We start from the raw sequence: 25,848 nt of genomic DNA on the forward strand, positions 1-25,848 counted from the left end.
GCGTTAGAACGAAAACGAGATAAATCGTTCGGTAGCAGGGAAATACGGCCTTCGTGGATAATTCACGATTCGTGTCGCCTTACGCGCCGACCGGCCGCGTAAATTGAAGACTTCGTTAACGCGAATCCGTCCCACGGTTTTCCGTGGCACGCGAGCTGATGAACGCTTCGCACGGTCCCAAGCGAGCGGCGGACCGCGCGCCCGTACGTTGCTCCATAGACGGGGATTCGATAACGGTGTAATTACTCAATTCGGAAACTTGACGCGAGTTTATTGAAAGGGCTGACTGACGGGCGCTACCGACCGAGAGACCATTTCCAGATGATTCGTGGAACTGGGCGAGCGTTCCGTTTACCGATACGAGTGAACGTTTCCTTGCGCGGGGAACGATGCACGACCGCGGTCCAAATCGGTCCGAAAATTGTTCAACGAGACGAAGCGGAAAAGGGGTACCACCCCGCTTACAAGATCGAGTTTTCGTGTCGGTTTAGAGTTTGTATTATGGGGAGAAGTTTTCTTATTTGTTATTTTTCTGTGATATTATTAACGGTGGATCCATTTAGACGCGGGAAAAGGTAATCCCCGCTTTCAAGATCGAGTTTTTGTGTCGGTTTAGAGTTTGTCTTATGGGGAGAAGTTTTCTTACTTGTTATTCTTCTGTGGTATTATTAACGACGGATTGGTAAGGAATTTTTTTAATAGGTTGAAAGTTTCTCAGAAATGATTTAAATAATTTATATTACGTGAAATAATTTAAACGAGATTGATGGTTACAGAGCGATCCATTTTCCATATTTTCACGCGGGAAAATTACGGGACATTGAGAATTACAAAGCGATCCATTTAGACGCGGGAAAAGGTAGTCCCCGCTTTCAAGATCGAGTTCTCGTGTCGGTTTCGAGTTTGTCTTACGGGGAGAAGTTTGTTTAGTTTCTCGTTATTTTTAAGGAATTTTTTTTTAATCGTCGGTTGTAAGTCTCTCAAAAATGAGTCAGGTATTATATATTACGTGAATCATTTCTGAGAAACTTACAACCGACAATTTAAAAAATTCCTATCCAAGTAATATCTGTTACGTGAAATAATTTAAACGAAATTGATGATTACAGAGCGATCCATTTAGACGCGGGAAAAAGTAGTCCCCGCTTTCAAGATCGAGTTTTCGTATCGCTTTCAAGTTCACCTTTTAGTGAGAAGTTTCTTTACTTTCTCGTTATTTTTCCACAACAGTATTATTAACGGATTGGTAAAGAATTTTTTTAGTCGTAGGTTGACAGTTTCTCAGAAATGATTTAAGTAATATCTGTTACGTGAAATAATTCAAACGAGATTGATAGTTACAGAACGATCCATTTAGATGCTGAAAAAGATAGTCCCCGCTTTCAAGATCGAGTTTTCGTATCGCTTTCAAGTTCACCTTCTAGTGACAAGTTTCTTTACTTTCTCGTTATTTTTCCGCGATAGTATTATCAACATATTGGTAAGGAATTTTTTTAGTCGTAGGTTGACAGTTTCTCAGAAATGATTTAAGTAATATCTGTTACGTAAAATAATTCAAACAAGATTGATAGTTACAGAGGTCTGAGTTACAGAGCGATCGCACAAAATGCGAAAAAAGATAGTCCTCGCTTTCAAGTTCACCTTCTAGCGAGAATTTTTTTTACCTTCTCGTTATTTTTTTAAGTATTACCAACGGAAGGACATTTCTCAATATATTACCTGAAATAATTATCGAACGAAGTCGTTAATACTCTCGCGAAGCTATGAAATATCCTTCGTTGGACGGCTCTAGGTCAAAATCCCTACCTACCCCGTTTTCGAGCGAACTAACCGTCTGAAGAGTACTCGAAGCGTACTTCTCGAAACGAGAAGTTCAAATCGTTCCTCATTGACGACGATTGGAGTAATTTACGTTAAAAATTGAGAAAGAAGACGAATCGAACCTTTTCTTTTTCCATCGAGACCCGACTATTTCCCCGAATTCCGAGATCAGAGTTGTCTCGCCCGCTCTTTTCAATCCGAGTAACTTAATCTCGTAAAAGAAAAAATCATAGCAATGAAAAAAAAAGCTTCTGTGACAAACCGAGTTCTCCCGGAAGATTAATTGCACCACGAGGTTACGATATCTATGCAAATGAATTTCAATGAACATTTTCTCGACGATATATACCTACACATTCGTATACATTCTCCGCGGGAATAATCCCGGATAAAAACCCGAAACGCAACAATCGAAACGAAACGTAATCGGGCGGAGCGCGTTACGCGACAAAATGATGAAAGAATTATTGTCGTCGTGGTGCGACCAAGTATCGCGAACAACGTTGCCCTCCGGGGACTCAAACGGCTCTGTATTTACCAAAGGGACAAAGGAAACGCGGGGAAACGAGGCTCTTTCAAAGGGTCAAAGTCGGAGCCAGTTCGCAGTCACTTGCTAGTTTCAAGATTGAAAGCGAACAAAGCGCGGGGAAGGTATTTCCACGCGTGGAATGTCGCTCGAAACCGAATCAAACCACCGACGTGGTGCCCTGTAAAAAAAGGGGGGACCCGTGGGAAACCCTATGGAAGGTGAGAACGTAAATCTCGAGCCCATGGGTCGGTTTTTTAACACTAAACGTACCGGCATTTTTCTATACTTAATCTTACCATAGGGGGTCATTTAACCCGTTGTGAAATAAACGTAGATTTTTCGTAAAAAATTCTTTATTTATTAAAGGAAATAATTTGCAACGTCATTTCTGATTTCGTATAAAATGAAACGCATATTTTCATCGTTATAAACAAAACAATCGACTAATTACATTTTTTACATAGGATGGGTTTCTCCTTGGTACATTTCCCGCAAACAAATTTTTTTTAGAAATTATGCAAGTTTGTGTTGTTTTATTTCGGTCGGTTTTTTAACACTAAACGTACCGGCATTTTTCTATACCTAATCTTACCATAGGGGGTCATTTGACCCGTTGTGAAATAAACGTAGATTTTTCGTAAAAAATTCTTTATTTATTAAAGGAAATAATTTGCAACGTCATTTCTGATTTCGTATAAAATGAAACGCATATTTTTATCGTTATAAACAAAACAATCGGCTAATTAGATTTTTTACATAGGATGGGTTTCTCCTTCGTACATTTCCCGCAAACAAATTTTTTTTAGAAATGATGCAAGTTTGTGTTGTTTTATTTCGGTCGGTTTTTTAACACTAAACGTACCGGCATTTTTCTATACCTAATCTTACCATAGGGGGTCATTTGACCCGTTGTGAAATAAACGTAGATTTTTCGTAAAAAATTCTTTATTTATTAAAGGAAATAATTTGCAACGTCATTTCTGATTTCGTATAAAATGAAACGCATATTTTTATCGTTATAAACAAAACAATCGGCTAATTAGATTTTTTACATAGGATGGGTTTCTCCTTCGTACATTTCCCGCAAACAAATTTTTTTACAAATTATGCAAGTTTGTGTTGTTTTATTGCCCGCGCACAATCTTATTTGACATTTTCTCCTGGATTGAGAATTATTATTGTAGCTGCTCGATACTCCTCGTTGATTTTCCTTTTCTTCTTCGCAAAATTCGAGGTACTCTGTAACAAGCTCGTCTGCTAATTGTAACAGGAAAGATTGCCTCGATATCTCCAACCCAGTTGTTTCCTGATAGAGTATCCACGAATTGATTAAAGCGAGATCCAAAATATTGAAAAATACCTGTACAGGCTATCTATTGCACTTCGATTTTACGCTATACTTTCGCGCCATTTGGTCAACTATATCGACGCCAAATTTGGTTTTATTACAGTAACTGATCGTTTCGTGTGTCTTCTTTCTATCGTTCTTGATTTTTACTGTATTATGTTCGGTACTCGATATCGCTACTTTTTTTCTCGGTTTTGATTTATAAATCGTTAGCGTGCAGTCGTTCGATTTCTATATCATTGTTGAAACAAGTTTCGAATTATCTTTCGTTGTTTTTGCAAGTGCGGCCAATTCCCTCCTGTTCGCACGCATTGTTCCCGCCAACGTTGTCCTTTTCGCCAATAATTTTGCAGCCAAAGATGAAGTCGTAAAAAAATTGTCGGTTGTAATATTTCTTCTACAGTTGGTGAAAGGTTCGACTAATTTCGTCGCAACAAATTCGCTGAGTGGTATTGACGTCGGTCTGGTTTCATCACGTCCTAAGTAAGGCAAACCGTTTACAAGGTATTTGGTTTTTACATCAGACGCTAACCAAAACTTTATGTACAAATTTGTCGGGTTTGTTTTTTGCATATATTGTGTAAATTTGCATCTAGTTTTCGTGGGAAAGAGTTGCTCATCGATGCTGAGATCCGCACCTGGCTTGTAACAACTCTGGCAATTTTCTACGAATTGCTTCCATACGTCTGAAATGAGAGCGAATTAGTCCACACCTAACTTTCTGAGAAGGCGTTCCTACTAATTGCATTCGAAAAAAAGGGAGGTCCCCGTTTCGAATACCACAGGTGGGAAATGGATAAATTTTTTGCCTGATAACCGCCACGTGCATATAACACTACAATGAATGCATATAATTTTTTTATACGCAGCTCCCATGCAGTCCCCAAAACTCGGCAAGCTTCTGCTTCTGTATATTTCTTTGTGTTTTCAATAATGGTGTGATCTATTATCACGAAACAGTTCCCTGCCAAACAGTTCGATCAACAACCGTGACAGTGTGTTCAAAATTCTGTTCACTATCACTTTCAGAATCCGATAAAAATCTTCGGTGCCTCTGTACTCTACGGAGATTTAAAAAATACTCATTTTCATCGGCAACCACATTATCGTCCTGAGTTTCCTCACTGTCTGGAAAATCACTTTAACTTTCGCTTTGATCATCTTCAGAAATCGAATCTTCTTCACCTGAATTCACTTCGCTTATTTCTCGAATTCTTTCCAACTGTCTCACTGACCTGCGGACATATTCAGGGTTGCAGTGAAACGCGGTGAAACGCAGTGAAACACAAGTCCAATTGAATGTAACAGAAATTGTCAAAATGTACCTAAAACTGTCGTGTATTGTAACTACTTGTCGAACTTTATTTCTTGTAGGCTCTGATCTTTGCTCTCCGACTCTCAATATACGACTGCATTTTTTTCACTACAGAGAACTCATTGGAGGGAGTGTTGCTTGTGAATCTCCGATAAGAGTCGGTTTTGTTTCTGCGTTAGGTCATATGGACTCGGTTAGGTCACCCAAGTGCTTACGCCAAAACCGCATTTGAGAAAGAGTCACTTGAGAAGCGTATTTGAATTTAGAACGAAGGTTCCAGTTGGAAAACTGCTAAAAAATACGTAAATTTCGTACGGGGTCAAATGATACGCTATACTTTCGCGCCATTTGGTCAACTATATCGACGCCAAATTTGGTTTTAATACAGTAACTGATCGTTTCGGGTGTCTTCTTTCCATTGTTCTTGATTTTTACTGTTTTATGTTCGGTACTGACCACCCGTGGTACGTAAGGTAGGTAAAGAATTTTTGTCGGTAAAAAATAAGCTACAAGAAAAACGGAAAGTGGGAAATTGAATAATCGGCTGATATGAGAATTTACAGAATGTCAAACGACCGACAGAAATGACAATAAATGTACGAATTTAAAGTAAATTTTCAAAGGGGTCGTTTCACCCCGCTTGGTACGTTTAGTGTTAAATGACTATCGCGATACGTTGCTCGTTCCCGCGCGTTCGTTTCCGAGTTTTATCACGGATCCGCGAAAACTTCCGATAAAAATCTGATAAGGAAACCTCCAGTCTCGGAACACCGGTTCGGTAACTTTCTCCGGATATTTTTCTACCCGATACGATTACTCGCGCAACAACGAGCTTCCGAGAGAAAACCGCGAAATTTAAAAGATCCTCGTGCCGATTTTTCGAGGCATCGCGAAGAGAGAATTAAAAGATAACTGGTGTTAGATTGTTCGGAAAGTTGTTTGGTTTCTTTGGTGGGAATGAAACACGATTTTTTTTTAGAGTGTGTAAATATTTTACTAAATTGTATATTCTCCGTTTTGGAAAATGAAATTAGTTTTGTTTGTTAGTGTGGCGAACTTCTCTCGCAAGTCTATTCTTTCTTTCTTTCTTTTTTTTTACTCTCGATTCGATAGAGATCTCTGGTACACTTGACCTTGGTATCTCAAAGAGAACAACTCGAGATGCTAAATTGATTATGAACTTTGTGTGCAGACTTTTAGGAAATTGTTACGAAACCTTGTTCTTCGACTTGATATTTATAACAGTGACACGGTATTCGTAACGCTATTATATTAGATTTCTTAAATATATTGGGTTGTTTGGAAAGTGATTTTGCTTTCCAAAATGGAGAATATATAATTCAATAAAATGTTTATACGCTCTAGAAAAAATCGTGTTCCATTTTCACCAAAAAAAAAACCAAAATAACTTTCCCACCAACCCAATAATTAAAATTGATCGTTTCACGTTTCGAGTGAACAGTTATTCGTTAATTCGTAAATATCGAACCGATGGAATATTCCAAGTGTCGATCACGTTCGTAAATGACTTCAATTCACCGGGGTGGGTGTGAAAAATAACACGTAATTGGAACACTACGAATCGAAAACACCGATGAAATAAAAATTATTCCACAAGATTCTCATCGTATCGTTTCTCCATCATCGTACAATTCGTACCTTGAGCGAAGAATATTAATTATCCACGTACGAGGAACTCGCCGTGGGATAATTTATTCGATGATTCGTCGTCGAAGAATTTTTTAAAAAAAATTCCAGTACGCTCGTACTGGTAACAATGGCGGACGGTTGATATTCGAGGCGACATTCGCGGCTCGTCGTAGAATATTCCGTTCGGTTTTCGAGTTTGCTGTATCCACCGCAATTGACGTAAATCAAAGTAGCAATTTCAAGTGTCTGGCGCGTAGCTCCGATCTGGAGAGGGGAACGGAAGAAAACTCGAACGAACGAGGGTCTCATTAACTTCCCAACTGCATCGGAGGCCCGTGCTTATCGGCGTTATCAGGCCTGGGCTAGTATCTCACGGCCTAACTAGAAATCGATGAGGACGCGTCACGGTCCTCCCGTTCCGTTTAATACCCGTGAAAATTATTGACCAAGTTTCTGGGTGTACCGCGCCACCGGGAGCAGAGGAGAAAAATTTTCGGGTGGGGGTGGGGGTGGCTGGGGGCACAAGAATGCCGGGATAAAGGGGGCACGTTCGAGCCGGCTCGATGAATAATGCAGAAAACGGTCCCGCGCGAAACATCTGGAATCTTCGGACGAAATCGATCAGAAAGAGAATCGATGAAAGGACAATAAATACTCCGTGGCTCCAGGACGTTAGACCAGCGTGGAAATCGGTACGTGTACGCACAAACGAGTAGAGTGGTTTCGTGCACGAGCCGACAAGCGAAATTGGAACGCGCATGGTCAGCCGGTGGAATATTTTTCCGTGCACCGAGAGCACGTCTTTGTAAGAGCGATACGGAATAAGACGAGTTTGGATTTTGTTCGCCGTTATTGGTTCAACGATTACACACGTGTACGCTGGAGGAAATTTAAGGTAAGGTGTTGCGGTATTTTCATTTTAGGGTAACGTAGGTTTAGGAGGAGGTAAGTTTAGGAGAGCGAAGGTTCAGGGGAATGTAACTTTTGGATAGCATAGGTTTAGGAGAAGGTATAGTTTGGAGAGCGTAGGTTTAGGAAAATGTAACTTTAGGAGAGTGTAGGTTTGGGAAATTGTAACTATGGGAGAGTGTAGGTTTGGGAAAATGTGACTTTAGGAGAGTGTAGGTTTGGGAAAATGTAACTTTAGGAGAGTGTAGGTTTAGAAAATGTAACTTTAAGATAGTGTAGTTTTAAGAAAATGTAACTTTAGGAGAGTGTAGGTTTGGGAAAATGTAACTTTTGGATAGCGTAGGTTTAGGAGAAGGTACATTTTGGAGAGCGTAGGTTTGGGAAAACGTAACTTTAGGAGAGTGTAAGTTTGGGAAAATGTAACTTTAGGAGAGTGTAGGTTTGGGAAAATGTAACTTTAGGAGAGCGTAGGTTTGGAAAATGTAACTTTCGGATAGTGTAAGTTTAAGAAAACATAACTTTAGGATAGTGTAGGTTTAGGAAAATGTAACTTTAGGATAGTGTAGGTTTAGGAAAATGTAACTTTAGGATAGTGTAGCTTTAAGAAAATGTAACTTTAGGAGAGTGTAGGTTTGGGAAATGTAACTTTCAGATAGTGTAGGTTTAGGAAAACGTAACTTTTGGATAGCGTAGGTTTAGGAGAAGGTAACTTTTGGAGAGCGTAGGTTTGGGAAAACGTAACTTTAGGAGAGTGTAGGTTTGGGAAAATGTAACTTTTGGATAGCGTAGGTTTAGGAGAAGGTAAATTTTGGAGAGCGTAGGTTTGGGAAAACGTAACTTTAGGAGAGTGTAAGTTTGGGAAAATGTAACTTTAGGAGAGTGTAGGTTTAAGAAAACGTAACTTTAGGATAGTGTAGGTTTAGAAAAACGTAACTTTTGGATCGCGTAGGTTTAGGAGAAGGTACATTTTGGAGAACATAGGTTTGGGAAAACGTAACTTTAAGAGAGTGTAAGTTTAGGAAAACCTAACTCTAGGATAGTGTAGGTTTGGGAAAATGTAATTTTAAGGTAGTGTAGGTTTAGGAAAATGTACCTTTTGGATAGCGTAGGTATAGGAAAACGTAACTCTAGAATAGTGTAGGTTTAAGATAACGTAATTTTAGGATAGTGTAGGTTTAGGAAAATGTAACTTTAGGAGAGTGTAAGTGTGGGAAAATGTAACTATGGGAGAGTGTAGGTTTGGGAAAATGTGACTTTAGGAGAGTGTAGGTTTAGGAAAATGTAACTTTTGGATAGCGTAGGTATAGGAAAACGTAACTCTAGGATAGTGTAGGTTTAAGAAAACCTAATTTTAGGATAGTGTAGGTTTAGGAAAATGTAACTTTAGGAGAGTGTAAGTGTGGGAAAATGTAACTATGGGAGAGTGTAGGTTTGGGAAAATGTGACTTTAGGAGAGTGTAGGTTTAGGAAAATGTAACTTTTGGATAGCGTAGGTATAGGAAAACGTAACTCTAGGATAGTGTAGGTTTAAGAAAACCTAATTTTAGGATAGTGTAGGTTTAGGAAAATGTAACTTTAGGAGAGTGTAGTTTTAAGAAAATGTAACTTTAGGAGAGTGTAGGTTTGGGAAAATGTAACTTTAGAAGAGTGTAGGTTCAGGAAAACGTAATTTTAGGAGAGCGTAGGTTTAGGAAAACGTAACTTTAGAATAACGTAGCTTTAGAAAAACGTAACTTTAGGATAACGTAAGTTCAGAGAAACGTAACTCTAGAATAGCATAGGTGTAGAAGAACGTATCTTTAACACAGCATTAGACGAATAACGATCAAACGTAACAAAAAAAAAAGTAAAAAGCAAGCTCAACGAAAAAAGGGCCACATTTTTCGAAAGGAAAGACAATATCGAACCCAACAGAGTTAAGTCGAGAAGTGTCGACCGAAGTGTAGTGAAGCGTCGTAAAGAGTTATGTCACAGTCTCGTTATTTATTCGATTATTGTCAAAGTATTAATTACTTGTAACTCGACAAATTGGTAAAATTACGTTCAATCGACAGGACGACACGACATAGTCACGAGACGTGTATCGAGTGTATTATGTTACATATAATAGTCGCTTATGATCGATCAAGCGCGAGCAGACGTGTAGAACACGCACGTGATCATTTGGGCGAGTAGAATAGGATCGTACGTGGCCGGACGATTAACATGTGCTTCTACTCGATCGGACACGGTAAGACATCGCTCTTGTACGCGGATCATGAACCCACACGAGCGGGCCAATGGATATCCAGAATCGACTTGTTGCAATTAACGAACGAATGCATGTATTTTTATTTCGAACGATTCGATTTCGAGGTTACGTTTGAATTTTTTTGTATTCGTCTCGATATCTACTAGATGATAAAGAAATTAGAGAGTCGAGTATTAAAAAGTCAAAGATTACCTTGAAAACTTATAACTTTACTATTAATTATCATCACAGAAAAAAAGATGCACGACAAATTAAGTATCGTCACTCTAAAGAAGTTTTGGTAATTTGCAAAATGAAAATTTTCACCGCGAGTAAATACAATTTGGAGAACTTGTTTAGAGTGACGATATCGTCAATAAATAATAATAGATTGTGTTGGTAATTTGCAAAATTAAAATTTTTACCGCTAGTAAATACAATTATCGTCAATAAATAATAGTAGATTGTGTTGGTAATTTGCAAAATTAAAATTTGTACCGCGAGTAAATACAATTGTCGTCAATAAATAATAATAGATTGTGTTGGTAATTTGCAAAATTAAAATTTTTACCGCGAGTAAATACAATTATCGTCAATGAATAATAATAAATTGTGTTGATAATTTGCAAAATTAAAATTTTTACCGCGAGTAAATACAATTTATTATTATTTATTGACGATATCGTCACTCTAAACAAGTTTTCCAAATTGTATTTACTCGCGGTGACAATTTTCGTTTTGCAAATTACCAACAGTGTCGATCAAGTTAAGTGTTTCATTATGACTATCATTGAGAAGATATCCTTGGACGAAAAAATCCGTCGAAAATTAAACGACCCTCAACAAAATCGAATCTCGCGGCACGTAGACGAAGAACATCGATGTACGTCTCAGCGAGTAGAATGGGTTAGAAGCTAGTCGGACAAGTAGAGAAGAGGTCCGTATCGAGTTTCCTGTGAACCGAGTCATACAAGTGCAACAATCTCGTTCGGAGTTTACGCGGGCAAACAACGTTACTTTAATTAATGCCCGTAGCCAGCAACGAGCGAATCGTTCCGACCGAATCGTTAATTACTTCTGCTGGAAAATCTACCGAGGTTTCTTTCGTTATTGTCCGTGCCTCGACCCCCTGGCAGCTTGAAATGTTGCTTTAACGAGCACGACTTCGAACAACCTACACCCGAACACTCGGTCCACGCCGCGAGGATCCACGACATTGTTTACCGTCATCTCCAACGTCGCGTCGAACAGTAAAAAAAAAAATAAAACGAAACAAACAAAAAAAATAATAATAAAAATACCAGGTTCTCTTCGGGCCGGTCCGCGGGTTTCCCACGGCTTTAAGCTTTTCACCGTGGAAACTAATTAGAAAGGCATAACACAAAGAGACCGCCGTGCGTTTAATTACTCGAATTGGCCGGTTGAATTGCACCCGGGTCGTTTTCGCCGTCTTCCTAATTAACCGTAAAAGAGGAATAACCTTCGAGGAGAGTCGGGCGAATGCCACTTTGCTCGTCGAGGAAGTGGAGTTCGAAAATTCAATGGACTCCTCCTCCTCCTCGTGGATAGGTAGAAAAAAAAAAGAAAGATGGCGGGGGGTTGGTACACTCCTCGAGATTGTACACAATTTTTGAAACAGGGTTTTTTTTATCCCTGATACCTGTGCTCCTCCCCCGTGTTGCTTCTCTTCGCGGATTCGAGTTCTTCTTTCTCGTTTTGTTCAACGACGCGCCACTTTACGACGGCGGCTCGTCAAAGTTGTCTCTCTCTCGTTAGAACGACGACGTTCCTCTGCAAAGGGAACCGTCACCGAGATTGGATAAACCGGGCGACGCCCTCGGGATGCTCCGCATTTAATCCCGCGCGGCAAGTGTCGCGCCGTGTAATTTCAATAAGAAAATAAATTGCGAGAGGTACTCGCCGGGACCGCTCGGATAAATTGCAAGCCATGGGTTCCTCGCGCGCTAAGCTGCTGAAATTTCAACGACGAACCGGGAAATAAAAGGGAATTTAATAACGGATCGAGACACGAGATTGCGATACCTTGTAAACCGTGATACTCGGGACGTAACGCAACGTGTTGTAGTTTTAACATGGAAACCGATTGTAACGCGTACTCGATTGTTTTCGTACGCGAGTAGCCAACGCGTTGATTTAATTGGAGGAGTGCTTGCGGAAGATGGGTGTCAGAAATGTGATTTTTCAAGAGAGAGAAGGAACGTAGAGTGTGGGAAATTTTTGGAGACATGGAATTTCTGATTTTGCACTTGCATTGTTTTCTAGAGTTTTCAATCGTGTAGAAAAAATTTCGGTTATTGATTTACGTTTATCTGTAAGTATTCAATGTGTCGATTTAATTGTAGGGATATTTGTGGAAGATAATGCGAGTGCTAGAAATATAATTTTGCAAGAGAAAGAAGAAATGTACAGTGTAGGAAATTTTTGGAGACATGGAATTTTCGATTTTGCACTTGCATTGTTTTCTACAGTTTTTAATCGTGTAGAAAAAATTTCGGTTATTGATTTACGTATATCTGTAAGTATTCAATGCATTGATTTAATTGTAGGAATATTTGTGGAAGATAATGCGAGTGCTAGAAATATAATTTTTCAAGAGAAAGAAGAAATGTACAGTGTAGGAAATTTCTTGAGAAATGGAATTTTCAATTGTTCTCCACAGTCTTCAATCGTGTGTAAATTTTGTTTCGATTCGTGTCTTCTTGTAGAAAAAATTTCGGTTATTGATTTACGTTCATCTGTAGGTATCCAACGCTTAGATTTAATCGTAAATAAAATCGAAGAGTGCGTAAAAAGATTCAAATGCCAGAAATCTAATTTTTCTAGTGAAAAAAGAAACTTACAACATAGGAAATTTTTCGAGGAAAAATCAAATCTTCAATATTGACACTTACAACGTTCTCCACAAATACATTAAATTTCAGAAATTTTTGGATCAGAAATTAAACCATGTTTCCTTTCTTAGTCGATTTCCAACGATTTTGTCCTTACGCGACGCCACTGCAATTCCGGCCCAAGTACCTAAATATTTTCCAAAACTTTCCGTTCCACGAACACCTACGAAATTAGGTAAATATTCCACATTAGCGTAATACGCGTAAGAAAGCTGAGCGGGTAATTTTGGCAAAGACTTGGAATCGACGATCAAATTTCCCAGTAACACGCCACTGTTGCCGGTGGCTGTTTACGCGTATTCGGTAAAGATACACGCGGTGTGGAAAGTTTCCGCTGCGCAAGCCTCCCCCTCCCTACGGGTGTTTGTCTGCGTGGCCCAAAGTAACTATCGAATTAACGTTTCAGCGTGGGTGGGGGCGTTGAGTGCTGCGGTTTCCCGTGGTTCGGCGCCATTGGTCGTCGGCGCGTGTCGTCGAGGAAGTACAAGGCTCACGGCAGTGATTGGTGGTCTCGTGCTAGCATTGGCGTCGCTCTTCACCTCGTTCGCCGTCGAGTTGCACCAGGTACTCCTTAGGTGAGTAAGAAGTCACTCGATGATCTTAACGACGACCCAGTGACGTGGAATCGCTCGTTACCGGAGCAGAAAACGTTCAACCGTTCTTTCAAATAATTTCGCGTGAATAACGTTTCAACGTGAAGGACACTATTTTTTTTTGTAATTGTTTGCATTCATCACCGATAGCAGCAGGTACAATAATTGCATTCGTTTCTCGAGATTATCTGCTCGCGAACGATTGACAAAAATATTCGTACAACGAGGCTTCCAGTATTATTAAACTGCTTTTTTTTTTTTTTTGATTGATTATTTATCGTCGCATCGACCATGGGTTATTAGTGACTGTAGGTTATAGCCTGTTGTATAATTTAATTTGTTTCGAATATCGTAATCACCGTTGCGTTGCGCGCGAGATTATCTCTCAAAGTGGGTTTTATACCGTGTACTGGCCGATTTGTGGTTTTGGAAAATAATACGATCCACTGTCTATGCCCGTGCGTCCCGTTACGATATCGAACTGTTCTCGATGAAATTGGAACGGGGATTGTTCGCGATCGGACGTAAGGACGGAGACCGTTGAAACAGATTAGGCAGACGGTATCTATCGAGACAAATAGTATATGGGATCTGTACATTGTATAAGAGTCGAGGAGGAAGAGTGTCTAATCTGATAAGTGAAATAGGACGGTCTGTAATTCGTCAAGTAGAATGGATACAGTCTCTAATCCGACGAGAACAGGAACGGTGCTCGGTCGGACAAGTGGAACGAATCGGTTCTGTACTCGTCGAGTGGAACGAGATAGTATTATGCCGGACAAGGAAAATAAGGTCGGTATTTGATCGAACAAGTGAACTGTAAAATTGTTGACGATTCAAAAAATACACCACGACGAAAGCTTTCTTTTTGTTCGCTTACAACGCGACGAACGAAACGGGTGAATTTAATTTTCTCAAAACGAGGGACTACTTAACGTAAAATCGAGCGTGTTTCGAATAAAGCCTCCGTGACCGGTAACCCTAGAAGCGTGAGCCACGTGTTCAGAGGTCTTTGAGAGTGAGTAGCAGCAGAGCCTAGACGCCCTGGATTCGCATCGTAACTGCAAAATTGGCCAATTCCTTTGATAGCAACGGGGGGTGATGCCAGACTTTCCAGAGGACTGTAGTTTACGCTCCAAGTTGTTGCCAAAAATATTTAGACCGTTCAAAATAGACGCGCCTAATAAACGTCGATCCACTTCCTTTTGAAACATCGTCCGCTTTCATTCACCGGCGAAAAACGTGCCGGACGAGTTTTAAACAATCAACGGTGCGAAAGGGTACGTACCGTGTTCCTCGTAGCATTTATCGTCGCTCTTTTCGACTTCGTTTCGATAAATAGTACACCCGGATGAATAATACCGTAACAAATACCGTTTCCGGTTATTTCACTCCGATAACTTCTAAATTGCTTTCACGAGCACCATTATAAATACCCGAAGTTCGCGCTGCAACACGAATATAACTTACTCGAACAAACTCCATAAAGAAAGGATAAATAATTTATAAACGATCCGAGCGAGATTCCGCAAGTTACAAACCTTCAACCTACAAGTAGTATTCGCTCAGCCGTAGAGTTTCCAGTTAATTAATTTTCTCGGTAATACCAGCGTTCTTGAATTAATGTTTACACGCGCCTTTTGCTTCGATTGAAAGTGTACATCGATAACCTGGATTGCAGGTTAACGCGTTGAACGTCTCCCACGGTGGTCACTAGTGACCACTCCAAAGCAAGTTACAATTCTCTAGAGCGTTTGCAAGACACGAACTCCAATATTTGTAAACTTTTAAATAGCGTTACACTCGTTGATAATATAGTATAAAGTAACAAGTGGATCGACAAATTATCGAATATTTATACTTTTTACACCACGGTTCGAAACAGTGTCGTCGATATACCTGAGTATGGAAAACTGGCACGGCGGTCAACATGTTAATTCGGATCTCGTGTTTCGAGGGGAGATCCTCTTCGCTGAATTTGTTTTCTCGAGCAATTAACGCGTACCTTTGAATTTTACATCAGGAGCGAACGCAAGACAAATTAACGGGCTTTACCGCCAAGCTGTGGTTTTTACTCACGGTGCATTTAATTTATTTCTCAAACAAAAATCACCCGACAATGTGAAAAATGACGAACACGGCAAACAAATACCCGAGAACCGAGGAAACGTTCCCCTTGAAATACCACCCTTCGGGGACTTAATCGAAGACGATCGGTCTTCGTTGAAAGCCTTGACCGCAACTCGCGAAAAAGATCGATACAAGCGATGGAAAAAATTTCGTTTAGAAGACTGTAAATTCGGATCGAAGTTTTAAGTATTTTTTTCTTAATGTTCACAGTACTGGGAATACATCCTGGAAATTCGATTACGAAATTAGAAAAATTCTCGATTCTGTGTATTTGAACGAGCTTACCTCAAATCTCGCGCGTTCGTTCTTTTCATTCGGAAAGAACAAAGTCAAAAATTGTCACGGGAAAATAATATGCGCGCGATTCAATTGTGTTTTACAAGTTACACGAATTTTCATTTCGGTTCAATTACTCCTTCGCGGAGAACAAAAATGATAAAGGGTCCACAATTTTCCCAAAACACCGGACTGCTCCTTTAAAGTCAAATTTATGGTCATACATCCGCATTTCAACTTGTCTGACCATATACACGCATGACTACTTGTCTGACCATACATCCATAATTCTCTGACTGTACACTCGCATTTACACTTGTTTGAACCCGGTCTATGATCAGACAAATAGTACTACCCCGCCTATGGCCAAACAAGTAGTATTACCCTCGTCTATGATCAGACAAGTAATATTACCCTGCCCATTATCAGACAAGTAGAATAATCCCGTCTATGATCAGACAAGTGGTATTGTCCGCTCATGGCCTGGCAAGTAGTATAACCCCTATCCGTGGTCAGACAAGTAGTATGATCCCTGTCTGTGATCAGACAAGTAGTGTAACTCCGTCCCTGGTCAGACAAGTAGTATTACCCTCATCTATGATGAGACAAGTATATCACCCTGTCCACTGGTCAGACAAGCAGAATAACCCCGTCTATGATCAAACAAGTGGTATTACCCATTCATGTCCGGACAAGTAGTATAACCCTCGTCCATGGTCAGACAAGTAGAATAACCGTCTATGATCAAACAAGTGGTTTTACACATTCATGACCGGACAGTAGTATAACCCCATCCGCGGTCAGACAAGTAGTATGATTGTGGTCAGACAAGTGATGTAACACCGTCCCTGGTCAGAGAAGTAGTACGGCCCCACCTCTGGTCAGACAAGTAGTATTGCCCTCGTCTATAATCAGACAAGTAGTATTGATCTCGTTTATGGTCAGACAAGTAGTATTGCCCGCTATACTCAGACAAGTAGAATTACCCCCGTCCATGGTCAGACGAGTAGCCTGCGCTACTATAATGCCCATAAAATCGTTGAAAATCATCGCGCTCGTTTGAAAGACAAATGACTGCGCTATCCAACAATTCGACCAATACTTTACTAACTCTTTTTTTAACCGTTTGAGTCCCAAGCAGGCTGATTATAAAATAAAAGAAACGCTCTCGCGCTGCTTGGGTTTTCTCGTACTCGTTTAGAGGAAACACGGTTCGGGATTCTTCGACAGTGTTTTTTCAATAACCCCCTGGGACTCAAACGGTTAACACGTTTCAGTCAAGCATCCGCGGTGAGCAACGTGCAGCGAATTGGACACTGCGGTGAACCTCGACAACGAATTGAGAATCTAACTTTATTCCTGTCTAACTCGATCCTAACGTTCTCGTGCCAGCGGACTATCCATCCTCGCTCGGGAACATGAGCGGAGAACCGAGGATCCGTTCGATCGAAATTTGAACATTAATTCGTAACACCTTGCGCATACATTCTTCCGAGAAACGTTCGATGAAGCCATATACCCAAAACCATAGACCCTGAATCCTCAAGAAAGAATCCACAAACTCCATTAATCTCAACCAACGTTCCAATTTCAATATCAATATTTCTACTAATCCTAAAATAATTGCTCTCGCGTAAAACTATCCTTGATTTATTCTAATCACCTTCCGAGGATATCAATTATTTCATTAATCATTTCTTTCGCAGAAAATTATCCTTCGATTTACTATAATCACCTCTCGAGGAAACGCGTCGTTTATTCGTCCGAATAACCGTACCTTCCTCACAATACTATCCTTTATTTACTGTAATCACCTCTCGAGGAAATCCGTCGTTTATTTATTCCCCGTGACAAAACTCCCCAAGGCGTGCATACCCCGCACGAATTTCTCGAATTGAATAATTAATAATACCGTTTCCCGATTTCTCTCGAAGCGTCCCAGCGCGCGGTCGTAAATCCCAAACGCTCTTCAAACTTTAATCCGATTCCGTGTCCCGGTATCCTCCGGAACGGTGCACCTGTCCGAAACGTTTCACTCTCGTTCCCCTATCTGTAAGAATCGTCAACCGATTCCCTTGGTCGATGCGCGCGCGAACCCCACCGCCGTTTGCTGGAAACTCAAACGATTCACTTTTGCAAAATGTAACAGCTACGGGCTGGTGCTGGGTACCGGTGCTGGCCTCGTGAGAGAAACTGCCGGTCTGGTGCTGGGCCATTACTTCAGAAAACGACGAGAGTTCGTCGAGATGGTCGTGCAAGCTGGCGCGGGAGTGGGAATAGTACTCTTCAGCGTCTTCTACAGGGAGGCTGTCGGGTAAGTTATTACTTGTATTTCCTGGGCTACGTCGACGAAGCGACGATGCGCTCGATAGAGGAGCTTGGCTTCCATCGCCGCGTCGACGATGTTTGTTGTCCGTGTACGGAGCGTTGCTCGGGAAATCACTGCCCTGTCCCACGGGCGAATGTATTTGATTGCCAATTTGCTCGATAGTCTTGCACCGGTTCGATCTATTCTAGCCTCGACGGTGTATCGTTCCCAGCGACGCGAATATTTCCAATGGTGTTCCTTTCGCCGTGACTCGTTTCGATCTTTGATAACGGTTTGCATCCGAATCGGTGAAACGCTGTCGATTCGGCCCGATAGCAAATTAAATCAAATTGTCGATCACTGGATATTACATTTTCCGATTTTTTAACCGCGTTGCAGAGTGTCTAATACAATATTGATTGGAATTGTTGGTAATCTGATTAGAACATTTCTCATTGGAGGTGAAAGAGATTTAGTAAAATAATAGTTTGTATTCCAATTGGTAAAATAGTGTCGACTGGGCCCGATAGTAAAATAAATCAAATTATATAATATGTTTAACGATTTTTTAAACGCGTTGCAAAGTGTCTAATACAATATTGATTGGAATAGTTGGTAATCTGATTAGAAAATTTTTCTTTGCAGGTGAAAGATTTAATAAAATAATAGTTTGTATTCGAATTGGTAAAATAGTTTCGACTGGGCCCTATAGTAAAATAAATCAAATTATATAATATTTTCCGATTTTTTAAACACGTTCCAAAGTGTCTAATACAATATTGATTGGAATAGTTGGTAATCTGATTAGAACATTTCTCTTTGCAGGTGAAAGAGATTTAATAAAATAATAGTTTGTATTCGAATTGGTAAAATAGTGTCGACTGGGCCCAATAGTAAAATAAATTAAATTATATAATGTTTTCCGATTTTTTAAACGAGTTGCAAAGTGTCTAATACAATATTAATTGGAATAGTTGGTAATCTGATTAGAAAATTTTTCTTTACAGGTGAAAGATTTAATAAAATAATAGTTTGTATTCGAATTGGTAAAATAGTGTCGACTGGGCCCAATAGTAAAATAAATTAAATTATATAATGTTTTCCGATTTTTTAAACGCGTTGCAAAGTGTCTAATACAATATTGATTGGGATAGTTGGTAATCTGATTAGAACATTTCTCTTTGCAGGTGAAAGAGATTTAGTAAAATAATAGTTTGTATTCCAATTGGTAAAATAGTTTCGACTGGGCCCTATAATAAAATAAATCAAATTATATAATGTTTTCCGATTTTTTAAACGCGTTGCAAAGTGTCTAATACAATATTGATTGGAATTGTTGGTAATCTGATTAGAACATTTCTCATTGGAGGTGAAAGAGATTTAGTAAAATAATAGTTTGTATTCCAATTGGTAAAATAGTGTCGACTGTGCTCGACACGATAGCAAAACAAATCGGATTATCGATCGCTGAATATTATATTTTCCGATTTTTTAACCGCGTTGCAAAGTGTCTAATAAAATATTGATTGGAATAGTTGGTAATCTGATTAGAACATTTCTCTTTGCAGGTGAAAGGGATTTATTGAAATAACGTTTTGTATTTAAACTGATAAAACACCGATTGTTTCGACTGTGCCCGATACGACAGTGAAATAAATCGGGTTATCGATCGCGCGTTACATTCCCCGATTATTTGACAATATTGCAGAGTGTCTAACACAGTATCGATTGCTCCGTTGTTGACACAATTTTTACTGCTTCGATCTTACAGATATTCTTTTTTACAAGCCCGAATGCAGCGATGTATTGAAAAATTAATCGAAAACCGTCGAGAAAGATTCGTCGAGAACGTATCTGTAAAACAAATGGAATATCGCGATAATACGCTAGCAATTTACCCGATCTCGAAGAGCACCTCGTCAGGGAAGTAGGATAGTTTCGTGTACGGACAGACGAGTAGCATAACTCAGTGTCTAAACAGGGAAATAGAGCTGTATACACCGAGACAAGTAGGACATTACGTAGCGGACGTAACAAGCCCTTGGTCGTTCATCAATGAAGAAGCCTACTGTACAGAGAAACAGGTGAATTAGGTCTATACAGATCCCTGGTTCGCGATAAAACGATCCAATAGGAGCTCGCAATTAGAATAGGTTATTGGTCGGCCAACAAGTGGTACAGTATCCTCTGCTAAGAAATGAGCGAAACGAATCCACGATCGTGCTGGATAATATAATTCTCGAGAAACGGACAAGTGTGTTAGGAGATCGTGACGGTCGAGGAAGTAGAATAAGGGCGGTTGCGAACGAACGAGAAAAGAAATAATTTCGTTAGAGTTCGCCCCACGAGTAGAAAAGATCGTGAGACTGGGTCCCTATCTGCGCGAACAGGATGTATATACGTTAACGTGTGTCCAACAAGTGGAACAGGACGGTCTGGGAGCAGACACGAAGAATAGGTTCCTTACAGCATTACAAGTAGGACGATAGTCGTCCGTACACGCGCGCCGAGAGTAAAATGTACTACACGGAGTGACAAGCGCGATAAAATCGCGTCTGCTCGGCCGGTAAAACCTACCACCTATGAATAGACAAGTGGAATAAATTCGTAACGGGCCCAAGTAGAACGGAATCACGACCGAACGCGTTGAAATACAACGGTGTTGCGTCAGTGAGTAGAATAGGATCGCGAGTGGTCAGACAAGTGGAATAACTCCTTACGGAATAGAATTACGTAGTGGTTCGAGAGATTAAAACGCACTGCATTGAATGACAAGCACGATAGAATCGTGTCCGGACGATCGGTACCACCTATGAATAGACAAGTGGAACAAATTTGCAACTGGCCCGAGTAGAATGGAATATTGAACGAATACTTAACACTAGAACTTCGGGAAACATACCATGGAATTTAAAGTAAATTTTATTATAAAAGCAGTTGGAAACAGTCGTTTCGACTGGTTGGTAAAGCTGGTGTTGAAATTCACTGGTTCTGCGTCGGTGAGTAGAATAGGATCGTGCGTGGTCAGACAAGTGGAATAATTCCTTATGGAGTAGAATTACGTAGTGGTTCGAGAGATTAAAACGCACTGCATAGAATGACAAGCACGATAGAATCGTGTCTGGTCGACCGGTACCACCTATGAATAGACAAGTGGAACAAATTTGCAACTGGCCCGAGTAGAATGGAATATTGAACGAATACTTAACATTAGAACTTCGGGAAACATACCATGGAATTTAAAGTAAATTTTATTATAAAAGCAGTTGGAAACAGTCGTTTCGACTGGTTGGTAAAGCTGGTGTTGAAATTCACTGGTTCTGTGTCGGTGAGTAGAATATGATCGTGGGTGGTCAGACAAGTGGAATAATTCCTTACGGAATTACGAATAGAATCGTAGTCGTTCGGGAGAGTAAATGTGCTACACGGAGTGACAAGCGCGTTAAAACCGTGTTCATTCGACTGGTGAAACGTACCATCTATAAATAAACAAGTGGAACAAATTTTGTAACAGACCCAAGTAGAATAGAATATTGAACGAATACTTAAAATTCACTGGTTCTGCGTCAGCGAGTAGAATATGCTCGCGCCTGGTCAGACAAGTGGAACAAATTTCTAAGAGGCCCAAGTAGAACAGAATATTGAACGAATACTTAATATTAGAACTTCAGAAAACTTACCACGGAATTTTAAATAAATTTTATTATGAAAGTAGTTGAAACCAGTCATTTTGACTGGTTGGTAAAGCTAGTGTTCAAATTCGCTGGTTAGCGAGTAGAATGGGATCGCGGTTGGTCAGACAAGTGGAATAATTCCTCGCAAAATTACAAATAGAACGGTAGACGTATCTATGAATAAACAAATGGAACAGACTCGTAACAGGCCCAAGTAGAATAGAATCTCGATCGAGTAAGTAAAATGCAGCGGTGTCCGTATCGACGAGTAGAATAGGATCGTGATTGGTCGGACAAGTGGAATAATTCCTCGCAAAATTACAAATAGAACGGTAGTCGTTTATATGAATAAACAAATGGAACAGACTCGTAACAGGCCCAAGTAGAATAGAATCTCGATCGAGTAAGTAAAATGCAGCGGTGTCCGTATCGACGAGTAGAATAGGATCGTGATTGGTCGGACAAGTGGAATAATTCCTCACAAAATTACAAATAAAACGGTAGTTGTTTCTATGAATAAACAAATGGAACAGACTCGTAACAAGCCCAAGTAGAATAGAATCTCGATCGAATAAGTAAAATGCAGCGGTGTCCGTATCGACGAGTAGAATAGGATCGCGGTTGGTCAGACAAGTGGAATAATTCCTCACAAAATAACAAATAAAACGATAATTGTATCTATGAATAAACAAATGGAACAGACTCGTAACAGGCCCAAGTAGAATAGAATCTCGGTCGAATAAGTAAAATGCAGCGGTGTTCGTATCGACGAGTAGAATAGGATCGCGGTTGGTCAGATAAGTGGAATAATTCCGCAGTGCGTTCTACGCGATCGGTATCTTGTCAGGCGAGGCTCGCAGTATAGTTTACGAGGTCCGTACGTAGTTCGAGAATTGGAGCATCTAATCCGACAATTAGAATGAGTTAGCACCGGTCCGGACGATTTGTAGAGGACGGTTGGTATAGGAGGGAAATCGATTGGTAAAAATGATTGGATCTCGTCGGTGAAAGGAGACCGTAAATTTGATTTCGTCGGTGTATCGGTATCCGAAACGGGTCGACTCGTTATTTTCTTCCCGTTGATCACGCACAAAGGAACCTCTCCGCGAAACAAACGATTTACACAGGAGTAACCGTCCCCTGATCTGTAAACGGATAGACAATCGCTCGATATTTAACAAAGGGTTTGTAATCTCCGATTGCGATACAACCGAATCGAGCAGCGATGTTACGACGATATCAAATATCAATGCACCCGCTTCGTATACGTGCGCGTTTCTTCTCTTTTTTTTTTTCCTTTTTCGTTCTTTTTTTTTTTTATTTTTTATTTGCCTCTCGTCGACTAAAACCGATTGTCTCGTGGAAGGAAACGACCGCCACTGTCCCGCGGCGGGACGTAAACGGATAAACAAAGATCAGAGCGGGGGTGTTCGACAAGTATCGACGAACAACAATGTCCGACGTAAATTGTAGCGAATGAAATTTCCTATAGCGAAACTCGTCCACGCGCCGCGGATAAAATTGCTCTTTCGGCGCGAGCACGGTTTTGTCGCTCGCTCGCTTCGACGCTGTGCGCGTCGACGCTCGTTTCCCCAGTGGCCACCGAGAACGTTATTGAAACGGTGTTGTTCGGTGAATTTCGGCCGAAAATAATTTCAGATTCTTTTCCTCTCTGCGCGCGAACGTAACCGGTCGATGGGACCGGTTTGTCGCGAGTCCCGATTTCGACACATTGGGAGAACGTCGACGAGTTTGTTTTGCGAACCGATCACGTGACACGGGTACAAACGTGGATCTCGAAATCGACGAAACAACGCGCAACGATCCAACGAGCAACTCTCTCGATTCGAGAGATCGAGGAAAGTTCGCCACGGGCCTCTTAATCGCGTTAATGGATCGATTCTCGAGCGAGCGTCGACACGCACTAAGAAGATGAAAAAGGTTTGGAAATGTTTTCAACACTTTGAACGGTGGTCACTAATGACGACTGGCGCTTCGAACTTACGAGGTCTCTTTAAAGCGTTTTGTAAGAAAGGAAGCTCAATACTTGCTGGGATACTAACGTGCTTATAGATAATACTGAAGGAAGTTCGATACTGAGGTTAATACCAAATGAAGCTCGATACTAAGGTGAAAACTAAAGGAAGCTCGATACTAAGGTAAATACTAAAGGAAGCTCGATACTAAGGTAAATACTAAAGGAAACTCAATACTAAAGTAAATACTAAAGGAAGCTCGATACTAAGGGAAATACTAAAGGAAGCTCGATACTAAGCTAAATATTAAAGAAGCTCAATACTAAGGTAAGTACCAAAGGAAGCTTAATACTAGACTAAATGCTAAATACTAAAAAAGCTCGATGCTGAGCTAAATATTAAAGAAAGCTTAGTACTAAGCTCAATATTAAAGAAAACTCAGTACAAAGCTAAATACTAAAGGAAGCTCAATACTAAGATAAATATCAAAGAAAGCTCGAAATTAAGCTAAATGCTAAAGAAAGCTCGATAATAAGCTAAATACTAACGACAGCTCGGTACTAAGCTAAATACTAACGAAAGCTCGATACTAGGTTAAATACTAACGAAAGCTCGATACTAAGCTAAATATTAAAGAAGCTCAATACTAAGGTAAGTACCAAAGGAAGCTCAATACTAAGGTACATTCTAAAGGTAGTTCAATACGAAGGTACATTCTAAAGGAAGCTCGATACTAAGCTAAATATTAAAGAAGCTCAATACTAAAGTAAGTACCAAAGTAGGCTTAATACTAGGCTAAATACTAAATACTTAAAAAGCTCGATGATGAACTAAATACTAAAGAAAGCTTAACACTAAGATAAATGCTAAAGAAAGCTCGATACTAAGCTAAATACTAAAGAAAGCTTAGTACTAGGCTAAATACTAAAGAAAGCTCAATACTAAGATAAATGCCAAAAAAAGCTCGATAATAAGCTAAATACTAACGACAGCTCGATACTAAGCTAAATACTAACGAAAGCTCGATACTCAGCTAAATACTAACAAAAGCTCGATACTAAACTAAATACTAAAGCAAGCTCAGCACTAAGATAAATGCAAAAGAAAGCTCGATAGTAAGCTAAATACTAACGAAACCTCGATACTATGTTAAATACTAAAACTTTAAACAATGTTACTGTCATTGCAGATACCACGCAGTAACGATAGACCATTTTTACTTTTCACGCGTCAACGTGTTAATTAAACGAAACGAAATCGTAACTTCGATCTAGGGGGTGCGCCGATAATTACATTTCGAGAATCAGAGGAACGAAAAGGAAACCGAAACAAGGTTCGAGGAAACCTTTGAATCTGGCCAAGGGATAAGATATCTTAGGAACTTCCCTCGGAGTATCCTGGAACGTGTTATCGTCTCAAGTCGGAGGTTCCTTCCGGGTGCCTGGAGTGTATACATTCACTTCCTGAAATTTGGAATTGATTTTCCGTGGCACGATGAAGCGAGACGAATTATTTTTAATTTAATTATTTTACCAAACCGATGGCAAATAAATAATCGACGCTTCGAAACCGTTACGGAGTTCTATCGTCTGTGTATTTTCGAAAATGTTTACCTCGTTCAGTTTGCGCTTACCGAGGTGTGTGTATCCGAATCGCTGTTGGCACGAGACGAGACTTTATTTAATGGAGAGTTGGCGTGCATTATCGAGATTCAGTCTGCCGCGATAAATGACCTGTTGCGGCATTAAGATAGCCTAATTGTCAGAGAGCAGACACGATTCCAGGTGTTTAGTGGCGCCCTAATGCTTCTCTCAACCCCTAGACAGGTGATCCGGGATTTACCGCGAAGCTACTGCATTGCAGGTGCAATACACAAGACCGTGTGTTTCTTCGCGGATTGGATCATCGAAATGCACTCGAACTGTCGTGTCGCGAAAAATAAAGACAGTACGAATTAAGTAGTGTCGCGAGAAATAAAAACAGTACGAATTAAGTAGTGTCGCGAGAAATAAAAACAGTACGAATTAAGTAGTGTCGCGAGAAATAAAAACAGTACGAATTAAGTAGTGTCGCGAGAAATAAAAACAGTACGAATTAAGTAGTGTCGCGAGAAATAAAAACAGTACGAATTAAGTAGTGTCGCGATGGCCATTTATGGCTGGAGAGAGGAAATATTA

At 40.2% G+C, this 25,848-nt stretch overlaps 1 protein-coding gene across 4 annotated transcripts in view; it reads left to right on the forward strand.

Moving 5' to 3' along the window:
- Positions 1 to 25,848, forward strand: part of LOC143143190 (monocarboxylate transporter 10) — a 230,027-nt gene that overhangs the window by 178,238 nt on the left and 25,941 nt on the right. For all 4 annotated transcript variants that reach the window (XM_076304199.1, XM_076304198.1, XM_076304200.1 and 1 more), the window contains exons 7-8: positions 13,121 to 13,289; positions 17,863 to 18,027. In XM_076304199.1, coding sequence (XP_076160314.1) covers positions 13,121 to 13,289; positions 17,863 to 18,027 — 334 coding nt within the window. The remainder of the gene's footprint in view (positions 1 to 13,120; positions 13,290 to 17,862; positions 18,028 to 25,848) is intronic.

The sequence above is a fragment of the Ptiloglossa arizonensis genome, chromosome 2 (assembly GCF_051014685.1).
Source record: "Ptiloglossa arizonensis isolate GNS036 chromosome 2, iyPtiAriz1_principal, whole genome shotgun sequence".
Lineage (NCBI taxonomy): Eukaryota > Metazoa > Arthropoda > Insecta > Hymenoptera > Colletidae > Ptiloglossa > Ptiloglossa arizonensis.